The sequence below is a fragment of the Amblyomma maculatum genome, chromosome 1 (assembly GCF_055883805.1).
Source record: "Amblyomma maculatum isolate TAMU_Amacu chromosome 1, ASM5588380v1, whole genome shotgun sequence".
Lineage (NCBI taxonomy): Eukaryota > Metazoa > Arthropoda > Arachnida > Ixodida > Ixodidae > Amblyomma > Amblyomma maculatum.
Window position 1 is genome coordinate 387,946,739 of NC_139344.1, and position 12,242 is coordinate 387,958,980.

At 49.0% G+C, this 12,242-nt stretch overlaps 1 protein-coding gene across 1 annotated transcript; it reads right to left on the minus strand.

Annotated features, from left to right (window-relative positions):
- Positions 1-216: 216 nt before the first annotated feature.
- Positions 217-2,770, minus strand: LOC146208476 (frizzled-4-like). Its single transcript, XM_084594022.1, has one exon. The coding sequence runs from the start codon at positions 2,487-2,489 to the stop codon at positions 750-752; it is 1,740 nt and encodes a 579-aa protein (XP_084450148.1). The 5' UTR covers positions 2,490-2,770; the 3' UTR covers positions 217-749.
- Positions 2,771-12,242: the final 9,472 nt, after the last annotated feature.

Genomic DNA, 12,242 nt, shown 5'->3' on the forward strand with positions numbered 1-12,242 from the left:
AGCATTCCCCATCAGCAATGCATGTGTTCCAGATAGCACTGGCGTTGACTCTGCGCAATGCAAGTAGTGGATACATATGATTAAGCACCTAAGACACTAGAAAATAAGTCGTTTCTTGGCGTTAAACGAAAGTAAGCTCCGAGAATATTACTCGAGTAAACATAAACGGCAATCACACTGAATAAAAGATAAAAAAAAACAATGCTTGAGCAATTTTACTCTCTCACTGCATATGGGCGTCCCGAAATTCGAGTCACCATAGTGATGAGAGCAGAAACAGAAGGCCTGTGTTATATCAAACAGAATATATTTCGCTATAGCGAAAACGGTTCTGTACAAATAAATGCTTGAATCGGGCACAGCCCGAGCTTTGTGTGCGTTATGTGCTGTACAAGAATTTAGAACGCAAGTATAGATGTTTGATTTTGAAGACTATGTACAAATGACTATATACACTATGTTCAAGCCTGGTCCGCACGCGACCCTGATGGCTGAAATTCACTGGGAAGGCCGTGACACGGCAAGTTCTAAATGCAATAAGAGGAAGTGTGGGGGGTTCTCGCCGAAGCTGATATGTCCTCGTTCCAGAGTCTCTCGACGAAGCGCAGGCGAGAGGAGTCCGTGGTGATGATGAGTAATCCAAATGGTGTGCTGGGCACATCACATGAAAACAAAGAAAAAAAAACGCACTGGCATGACGATCTCAATGTTCGAGGATGATACGCAGTTCGCGGCGAGTACCACTACCGTCAGACGGTCGTCTCCGAGCCACCTTTGACCCTGAAGACCCTCTTGTGTTTGTCTGCCACTACAGTTCGTTTCAGCATGGGCTTCTGCTGCTGTTGCTGCTGGTAGACGTGTGCGGCGGTGAAGACGACCTTGTGCACGGGCTTGTGTTCCACGTACGGGGTCGTGGCGGTCCTCCGGCAGGCGGTGAGCGAAGCGCGGCTAGACCAGGTCCAGAACCCAGTGGTTATGCCCACAACGAGGGCCATGAAAATGCGCAAAGTGAACACTTCCACGTTAGGCCTAAGAGCCGACGCCGCGGCCTGCCAGGCGTCCCGGTACGAGTACTCGTAGATGTAAGAGGCCAGGACGCAGGTGGCCGGCACCATGTAGAGGACGGCGAAGATGCCCACACGCACCATGATGAGCTCCAGCTTGTCAGACTTTGGCGCATGGCTGAGTGCCACGCTGTCTCGCGAGCGCAGCATGATCACGAAGCCCCAGAGCAGGAGCAGGCAACCGATGCAGAGGTACAGGCCGGACGGAATCACCACGAATCCCAGCAGAGCGACGGTATTCTGGTTGCCCACGAAGCAGGTGCCGGTGAGTTCGTCGGCGTCAACGACCCGCATCACCAGGATGACAATCGTCTGGACGGCCGGCAGGACCCAGGCGAAGAAGTGGAAGGCGGTCATGTGCTTCTGCACGCGCTCATGGCTCCAGCGAAGGCCCGCAGACAGGAACCAGGTGACAGTGAGCACGACCCACCAAGTTGCGCTCGCCATGCCAAAGTAGTAGAGCAGCATGAAGACCACTGTGCAGTTGATATTGTCTAGTCCTTCCTGGATGAGGATGGACACTTCGTGCTGGCTGTCCATGTGACAGGAGACGCTCGAGCGGCCCATTAGAAGGCGCACAAAGTACGCCACGCTGTAGACGTTGTAGCAGCCGCTCAGGTAGATGATGCACCGCTCCGGGTAGTGGAAAAGGCTAGGGTCCATCAAGAAAGTGCCAAGTGTAAAGAGGGTGGAGAAGAAACAGACGCAGGCCCACACCGTGGTCCAGACCTCGGCGAAGTGCTTGTTGTCTTGCGTGAACAAGATGTCCCGGTCGCACAGGTGGGCGCATCGTTGCGTGCTGTTGATGTAGTAGAAGTAGCGCTCGCCGTAGTGGTACGCGTCGCAAAGGCCGCGTTGCTTGGGGCTTTGCGCTACTGGCTTTCGGCTCAGCCGGGGCGGCTTGGGCCGTAATCCCGGTCGGTAACGGTCGCTCTCGTCAGGCGCTGGGCCATCCATGCACATGTGCTTGTGGTTGTTCTGCGGCGGGAACTTGGAACAGTTCAGCGCTGCGGGCCAGGGGAATCCAAACTCCTGGAGCACTGGCTGACACCGGGACCGCACGCTCTCGCACAGCGGACGGCAGGGACCGATGGGCTGCGGGACCTTCTCCGTGCACATTGGGACGTACACGGAGCACAGGAAGAACTTGAGCTGGGAAGCGCAGCCGTACTGGACGAGGGGCTTAAAGGTCTGAAGCTGAAGCTGGGCGTCCTGTTGAAGCTCGTGGCCGACCAGGTTGGGCATGCCGGTGACGTTGTATCCAATATCCTTGCACATTTCGATGCGGATGGGCTCGCATATCCGTCCGGTATCGGTGACCGCGCAACACACGGGCAGAAGCAGGAGGAGCAGCACCACCGCGGCGGGCGCCGCTCGCTGCGAGCAGACGGCCGCCGAACGCCTCGGAGCAGACGACGTCGCCATGACCGCGCCTCGAAGCCAACTACTTGTTGCGATCGCTCGGCTCCTACTGATGAGTCGGACTACGATACCCGCCCGGGGTCCATCACAGTCGACACGCGGCACACGAATGACGGCACTAACGAGAAGACAGTACCTATACGACAGAAGCCCAGGCGCATTCTTCTCGAAACTTGCAGGGTTCCCCGCCGCGTTATCCTCGAGCAAGTACAAAGCTGGGCGGACCAATGAGCGCGTTCCTCACAAGAGGCTGCGAGAGTGGCGCCGCCAGTCTCCGCCTCACCTCCTCTCCACGCGCGCTTTTTCCCTCTCCTTCTGCGTTCGAGATTAACAAGGTGCGTGCGGGCGCGCGCGCCCTTTCCGTCTCGCCATTCCGCCGAAAGATGGCGCCACGTAGTGAACGACCTGCGGGACGCCGAGCGATTGCAGCGCTTGCCCCGGCATTTCCCTCTCACCACCTTGGGGCACGTGCTGCCGGTTTGGCGCGAACGAGCGCCTTCGTATTTTATTATATTTTTTTCTCGCAAAGGGGAGGGAGCGTTGACAGGCGTGGCGGAATGGAGCTGCACGGTGTTTGCACACGTAACAAAGTGGCGGCGCCGCACACAACGACCAACTCTTGTTACCCTGGGGCAGTGTCTGCGTTTAGATCATTTTTTTTTACCTCCTGCGCCGAGCGACGCCCTGTCGGAATGATCATGATGTGATAATCACGTACCTGCTGTAAAATATGCGCTTTGTCATTTCTTAAGCAGCCTGAGAGAAAGAAAAGGAACTAAAAAGGGTGTAATTTCTGTTACAAAGGCATACCAAAATTTTGCGATACAGTTCTGTAGTGTCACGACGTGTGCACGAGAAGCGTCGGGGACACAGCACTCCGAAGAATCTCGTCTACAACATATGCATCGGCTATATGCCTCGAACTTGGCAACCACAGCTTTAGTCAGGGACAATTACGCTTTTTTTCCACCTTTCCACGCCCTTTCTGTGCCTTGGAAGTTCCAGCGCTCATCTAAGATACGGATTAATTGCATAGCAAATAGTCTTGCATTTTTCTTTCAACAGTACTATAGAGCAATTCAGTACAATGCAGATAAATTTTGGAAAGAATGTATGGTACTCTTAAAGAACTCGGCTCGAAACCATTGGTGCTATGCAACATTATATCTCATACATACTCCAGCGCAGACAGCTATAAAAGTAGTTTATGCTTTTTGCATGTTGCTTTCTCTATGAAGTGGTACACCTCTATTATCTCGAGCAGAATCCGGCGCTCGAGGCAGCGGTAAGCTTCCCTCAACCGCTATTAAAATCAAAGGAGGGCACGTCCGCTTCTTATCTGCATCATAAATACATGCTAGTGTTTTAATACTTGCCGCAAAGGCAACATCCAGGATCCACGACTACGTACACGACCGCTTGTGTAATAATCGCTGACAGGGTTCGCGAACTAGCAAGGAGAAATTGCCCAGGAGCACGAAGGGAAGAGGCTAAAAGTCTAAAACAAGCAGACGATATGTAAAGAAAAACTGAGCATAAGCACAGGCATGACGGTTCAAGCCTAGAGTAGTCGACGTTGGAGAGGAGGTGGGATGGAGGAAGAGACTTTGCCGAACTGGGCAGCGCTCGAGTTGAGGCCGGTACAAAACGCCAGACGAATGCAAAGCAAGAGGTGTGTAGCAAGAGAGAAACAAAATATACAAAAAGGACAAATGTGATCGCAACGTTCGGAGGAGAGGAAGGGAGCCTTTATCGCAGGAATAATTTTCCGGAGCAGAACAAATACAGGGAGAAAGCATGTCATCATATCGTCCCTGACACTCTAATTACAGGGCAGCGTCACGTAATGACGGCGCCACGATGGCCGGAGGAGGAAGCAGAGAGGTGGGGCTCTTCTGGTCGGAGCCCGAGAAAATGACGTCGACGGCGAGTTGAGTTCAGACGAGCAGGAGCTGCATCCAGGGAGAGAAAGAATGAGGAGAAGGATGCAACCCCGAACTCAAAAGTAACTGCCGCGACCCACACACACACACAAACGTCTACATACACGCCACCCCGCCGGGGTGGCGCAGTGGTTACGGCGCTCGACTACTGTTCCCAAGGACGCGGGATCGAATCCCGGCCTCGGCGGCAGCTTTTCGATGGAGGCGAAAAGCAAGGCGCCCGTGTGCTGTGCGATGTCAGTGCACGTTAAAGAACCCCAGGTGGTCGAAATTTCCGCAGTCCTCCACTACGGCGTCTCTCATAGCCTGAGTCGCTTTGGGACGTTAAACCCCACAAACAAACCAACCAACACGCAAATCGCGGGCGAAATATGCGGACCCGCATCTTCAATCTGTTTGAACGTGTGCGGCTTGGTGGCGCCATCTATCGGGAAAATGTCGAGGTAGCGAGCAACGTCGTCGTCGACACGATCCGAAATGTCGGCACCTTTGCTAGCACTCTACCCTCACCCCGATTTTGCCCCTCTTTCCTAAAATCTCTTGGTCGCCCTGGGGTACCCTGGGCCTTTCGAAGCCACCATCGGCGCTCTCCACCCACCCGCGACGTTCTGGGAACGGTTACAGGGGATCACCCAAGAAGTTTGCGAGGGAGAAAGATTGAAGGGCACAGGGGGAATGAGCCCCCCTCCAGGCCCCGCATGGCGATACCTGAGCCGGATTCCCCTCTGGCAGCAAGCGTCCTTGTGGGCGCAATCGCATATTGAAATACAGGGAAAAAAAAAAAAAATCTGGTTTAACTCGGTTAATCACGGAATATTGTGCAGTAGCAAGGCGTTTTGACAGGATTATGTTTGCTGTGCCACAATTATTAAACGTTATTTTGCTGTGATAATCAGGCGACCATGCTTCCAGACCACACATTGCATGTGCTTCACAGATATGATCTTAAAGTAATGCTTTCATTAGCGATGACGTTGGATACGAATCACACTTTGTACGAAAGCCTGAGCGTTGCTGCTGCTCACGGTACATCGCGCGCACCTTGTTGAACACAACCAGCGTTCCGTTGAACGCATCGAAGTTCACCGGTGTTCTGAAAAGCGCAGTGTCTGTTACACTTGTTTCTGTAGACATCGCAAGTCCCTTGGAAAGGTCAAAGGTCAAATCGGCTTCAGACATCCTGTTTTTGCGAGAATGCGGGTAGTATTGCTGTAGAGCGCCACTTAGATAAAGACAAAAGGGAAGACATTAATGACAAGCATGTTTTTTTTTTTTTTTTGTATTCGCCTAAGTCGTGCTACACGTTCATCTCAAATTCTCTTTTGCGTACGTGAACTTGGCTACGTACTCGCTTAATCACAAATCCCCTAATTTGTATCCTTATTATCCAATACGTAATTATTAGCATGCAGCCGTAAGCCACCAAACTATATAAAAGAACACCCGACGTGGACGTAAAGCCCTGTATGCTTTGCCTGGGGATAAGCGTGGATATCTTGCTGGATAAAGGATGACGGTGCTGTCTGAGTTGGCGCCCTGCCAGCTCGATCATGCGGCCTCGTGACGTCAAACACGCCGACTAATTACTGCTCGGCCATGTCACTTGCCGGAGGCCCACTCGTGATTTTTTTTTGCTCTCAGTGCTTACGCTGGCGCCGCGACGCCAGATTTTCTAGAGAACAGCGCTTTGAACGCTGCTGTATTAATAAGGTGAGGTTTAGTAGTCACACTTCACGTAGAGGGTGGTCCGCTCTAATTAAGATACTGTACGAACATGGATCAGCGTGGCGGTGTTGCGCGGAATGCCAGCGCATCCTTCGCGGTCGCGCATCAAAGCGAAGACGGGAGCGCGTCGTACTTGCTTTGCAGTGAAGCCAACTAATAGCACTCGAGAGAACCGCTAGTGCGTTGCAGGAAAGCGCACTTCATTAACTGCGGCGCGCGTCGTTAGTTGGGCGTACAGCTGAGCAGCCGCTCTTATCAACGCCATAATCCGAGTTAAATGCATGTTTTGTTTCAGGGCTAGGTTGACTTGGTTTATACGGTTTAACGTCCTAGAGTGACACGTGTTATGCAGGACGCAGGGCACAGGGTAATTCAGACCACTGGGGGACTTTAAAATTCACTGACATTGCGCAGCACACAGGTACTGCATTTCACTTCAATTAACAAAAAAATGAAACGCAAAATGAAACTCTGGTCTGTCGACTGAGTAATCGGGTGCCTTATCTACTGAGCTACGGTGGCGGTTTATTCTAAGGATCTGGCCACGCTGTGCAATTGATGAGGGTAAAAGATCAACAACGTATTGTCTGCGCGCGCAGTCTAACGCGGGTGGCTTGTTTTATGAAAGCAACTGTAATTAGCATGCGTACAAACACCGCGTTGACCACGCTTTTCTTGCTCAGAGTCGTCACATTATTAGTTCAAAGGAGCTCGCGGATCGTTTCATGAGACTTCGAATTCTATCACAGATCTTACGGAAATCGCCAGCATTGGTTATGAGTTTGAAAAGACGTCCTAAAGCGTTTACTCCATTCTGTGATTTCTTTTCTTTGTGTCTGTTATTGCTTTTATAATTAATCATGTTTAACAACAATTGATTTTGTTGCAATTCCATGTGACCAGTCGCAGGACCGCATGCAACCGCAGCGCTGAAAAGCCTTATAAAGCGTTTTGATTTTCTTTGCTGTGCCGCTCACCTCAGACGTTTCGATGCCCTCCCATGACGCTTTACTACTGGCAGCTTATTCGCTTTCTTCTTTTCTGCACAAAGTGGAACTTAGCACAAAGCGAAGGCAGCAAGAACTACAAGGGCGACTTCAATCTAGCAAAATAAATTTGATTGGAAGAAGAAGTCACGTTGTCTCTGAAACCAACGAAAGCGAAGAAGAGGAGAAGCCTAAACGGAGCTAGTCGAGAACAAAATAATAATCTTAAAATTTTGGGTTCCCGTGGGTGCTTTCATACAGTTAGGCATAAAAAAAAAAAAAAAAAACTGATTTCGTTTGCTGTTATCCTTGGCCAGTGGAGCACAGAGGCCACCGCGGACTGCTGTTACAAAAGTGCTGTCTGTCATTTTTTGTTTTATCCTTGTATAGATGGTGAATTCTCGGTCTCTTCGACTCTTCGATGTTTCATACGCACTGGTAATAAAGTACATATTTAGAAAGCACCAAATAAATACTTCACAGTAGCGACAGGAGCTCAGTTATTGCATTGAGTCATTGGTGTTCACCGTCCTGTCACAGAAATATTTGCTCGTCATCCAGCTAGTCCGCAAGTTGGAGCCCTGGACTATGGGCACCGACCATTTAGCTCCTGCTAATTATTATCTTTAATAATGTTTCCTCTCTCTAAGACGGATTAACCGGCTTGTTGGTCATTCATCGTGATAAAACCGCAGCTAGGACACGGACAAGGAAGGAAACAGGCACTGTCTATCTCTTTAACCAAATGGCCAGTCAGCCACAAACCCCGAAACACCTGCTGACGACATTTATAGTAAGATATAATCAAATAAAGGACACCCGTTGCTAACTGTGAACCGTATTACCAGAAGTATCTATTATTTTGCCGAACAGTACACAGATCCAGTTCTTGAGATCTGACAATACCAAGCCAAATGCATTAAAATTCCCGATCTCATAATTGGGTCTGATGGTTGCCTTTTTATTTCGGCAACAAGAAAAGCTCTAACGAACTACTTTCTGGACAGAACACTGACCAAAATATGTCATGAGATTATGGCGGAGATGAAAAGATCTTGCCTCATATAGTACAGATCGAGCAGCTACAAGCAAATAAAGGAGGCTTTACCATTTTAATTTACCATTAAATATCGTATAAAAGCAACTGAGGCGTTATCTAGCGGAGAAGTCCTATTACTTTCAGTGTAGTACCCCACGTGACTACATGTCAGCTGAATATCGCTGATTTTCATAACTGCACACCGTTCTTTTTTCTTCTAGGAGTGCTTGTCATAGTTTATTATATTTTACGCTCTCTCTCTAAAGTGCATCCTTAAATAAAAACCACACCTCCTTTTGCACCGCGAAGTATGCTTTCAGGTTCTGCTTTGCAGGATGCCTTCCATACGCCTCTGAAAAATCGCAGGAGCAGAGGCTACACCAAACGGAAGTCGATTGAAGCAAGCAAAACAGGCCTTTCGGGGTGTCTACGACCAAGTCCTGGTTTCCTCGTCAAGCGGCAACTGATTGTAAGCATCTTTCAAGTCGATAGTGCTGAAGACTTCACCCCCCTTTAGGTTAGCGAAAATATCCCGTATTTTAGGGGTACTACTCCGCAACGCATGCAGCATTTGCGGTCACCTTAAAATCGCCACACAACCGAATGGAACCGTTCTTCTTGATAACGGAAACCAGGGGCGTGGCCCAATCCGCACTGTCGATAGGCGAGAGAATGCAGTCCTTAACAAGTCGATCTATTTCATTAGACACTTGCTCCTGCATTGCACATGGCACAAAACGAGCTTTACAGAAACGCGGTTTCGTATTCTCATGCAACCGCAGATGAGGCTGCGGGGCCGAGCCTTAGACCTGGTGTAAACAGATCACTGAACTCTTCTAACAGAGCGCTAACCGGCGGTTGGTGCGAAAAATCTTGCTCACCAGGGGTTGCATCACTGGCAGTGCTGAGGACGGGTCTTCCGCTATGCTCAAATGGCATGATGATGTCGCGTCCGCACAAGTCCGGGCCAGCGCACTGCAGCACGGTCAGCGTCACTTCTAAAGTCTTTCCCGCGTACGAGACAGAAAGCTTGAGCTGGCCCTTCACGGGGAGCTTGCCCAGAAAGCAGGACAACTGCAAAGACGTCTCGAGAAGCGCAGGCCAGACATGCCGATACTTGCAGTATGTTTTTCACGTAATGATGGAGACCGGCGAGCCTGTGTCTACTTGCATCTTGATCGGAATCCCACTCCAACGGAATGTGCGAATAATGGGCCGGTCAGGTTAACAGATGCAGTGTACAAACTAAGCAGACAAAGCTCGTTGCCATCACTCGATGAGGAATGCTCTTCACAAATAGCCACTCCTGGTTTTTTCAACACGCACATTTTGGCTAGGTACACCCTTTACGTCGGCAGATAAAGCACTCCGCCCGGCGAAACATGCACCTTCCTGGCTTGTGCTCAGTGCTACCGCAACACGGGCAAACGTCATCTGGGCTTGGTTTAGATACCGTGTGTGTACGAGTTTTGTGGAAATATACGGTTGGCCGTAGCTTGCTCCTCGCGGCATTGATATTGCCATGATCTTTTGTATTATCCATGTGGTCCACGTTAAGGGCTGCCATCTCTGCCGCTAATGCTATATCCTCGGCTTCTTTCAGTGTTAGCGATCGAAGCTTTTAACAAGAGTTTCCGCTTAACGCCGGTGTCACGCAAACCGCCAACAAGTCTGTCTCGTAACATCCTGTCCCTTGCATCGCCAAAGTTGCACCTGCAGGCTTGCTTTCGAATTTCGGCAATAAAGTCCTTCATTGTTTCGTCCGGACGCTGGTATGCTGTGAAGAACTTGTAGGACTCCACAATTTCATTGCCATGCGGCGCGAAATGCTTAGTCAGCAGCAGAACCAGCTGCTCGTATACGTGAGCTCTTGAATCTTGACCGGCGCGCAATGCCCCGCTATTATGCCAACTGTTGCTGTACTTAAAGCTGCCGTTAGAAGAGCCCGTCGTTCCTTCGAGTCACCGATTCCGTAAGCTGCACTATAAGACTCCAGACGCACATGGCAGGCTTCCTAACTGTCTTCTTCGTCGAAATCCGGCGGTCCGGCGTGGGCCGCCATGGAGCAGACAGTGTCCGGCTGTGGGCAGCCTCCTCGCCACTGGGTGAATCGACAAGTGGTTGGCGAGGAACGAACAAGCTTTATCACGGTGCAAGACACCGCGAGCTTCATTAAAGGTTAGTAGTATTTATAGCAGTTTGGCTAGCCACGTCACCGCAGCTACTGCCGTTAACATGTGGCTTGGCCGGTATCTCGGTAGATAAGCACGTGTGCATGCTTCCCAACAGTAACAAGATTTTTGCCGCCCCGGTATCTGCTATCTCAATTCCTGAAGCGCCTGAAACTGGGGCGGCGGAAATAAAGACATATAGCGAAGAGAAACCGAGAAGAAATGAAATAGGTAAGCGACAGGGAGAATGGACAGGGTAGGATATAACTTAATATATCTGTAAAAAATAATACACTGTGCTAATGAAGACGACCCGAAAAACAAGGCAAATCAACTTGGTTTCAATGTTCAGCAAAATAACCGTAATGAAAATATTTGCAGCAACTGCTAACAAATATATTAGAAACTGGTTTCATTTAGTTTATGGGGTTTAACATCCCAAAGCGACTCAGGCTGAGGTACACTGTAGTGGAGGGATCTGGAAATTTCGACCACCGGGGGTTCCTTAATGCGCACTGACATCGCACAGCCTACATACGCCTTTGAGTTTTATAGAGGCGATACTTGCGCAAAGGCGTCGGTGCGCTGTGTGCTATACTTTTTAACATCAGGATTCGGGGCATTTGGCGGCACTTTTAAATGCCTTGGAACACTTCTCCGCGCTCCCAGCTGCATGGGTTTGCTCCTCACATTGTGCATTATTTGTAAAGCGAAAGCCTTTCCAGGCTCATGTTGACGTTGCATTCGCCGTATATATGTTCGCCGCGTGAGGAGGGGTAGTAAGAATTAAAGTAAATTGTGATAGCCCCATGTAAAGAGTAAATAGCGATAATAGTAATATATAGCGTAGTGTATACTAACAACTAATAGCGATATTTACTGATAGATAGTGATAATTAGTGATAGTGAAGATTTAGACATAGTGATAGTGACTGGTAGTGACCGACAGTCATAGTGATATTTGGTTATAGGGATGATATATAGTGAGAGTGACAGATAAGGACGAATAGTGATAGTTAATGGCAGTGAACATAGTGATAGTTGGTGATGAGCGCTTAAGTCCTTTAATTTCGAGGTCCAGGTAATTTCAAGGTGAAGTACAGAAATAGGCACGAAACAGAGGTAGAAGATAAAGAGTACAAGAGAAAGAAAAGGAGGAAAACGCTTTCGCCATAGCTAAGTGTAATCCCATAACTTTTGGCCATGAAATAATAAAAACTTCAAGATTACTGCAGTAACCCGTGTTGGAGAAATGCAAAGGCACCCTTATCACTAATTTCCTCGCCACTAATTCTCTTATCACTAATCTACTTTTCAGCTTTATCCCTTATCATTAATCTATTTGACTAATATATTACCACTATTCATGTTATCACAATTTGTGTTTCCATTTTCATTAATTTAACAACGATGCGCTATCACCAGCACATTTTAGCTTCAGGGTTTGGCGACACAACATAGCCCATTAATGCTTTCGCATTAAGGATCGATTGTTCGGTTTACGTAACCCCAGAGTTCACTGATATCCATGGCAAAAAGACAGCACGACACTGTGTTCGTCTTTTCGCCCTCGTTTACCATGAATACTGACCAATTTGCTCAACTTCTCACGTTAATTCACTGGTATCGTTCACTACACGGGCGTCTTGCGTTTCGCCTCATCGGAATGCGGCCGCCGCGGACGGTATCGACCTCGGGTAGCAAGATGTACCGCTTCAGAGATGGCATTGTCGGTCAAGTGAAGCTTTTAAAAGCTTCTAAGATACAAAGATCGCAAAAGGAGACTTCAACGCATGGAAGTAGTATATTGTATGGCTAAGTATAGCCAAAAATGTTTTTTGGAATGAAGTTGTGCAACATTTTCAAATGTTTCCAATTAACGAATGTTTCTT

What these genes read in the sequence shown, in the direction of transcription:
- LOC146208476 (XM_084594022.1), bottom strand. Translation starts at nt 2,489, where the DNA reads ATGGCGACGTCGTCTGCTCCGAGGCGTTCGGCGGCCGTCTGCTCGCAG.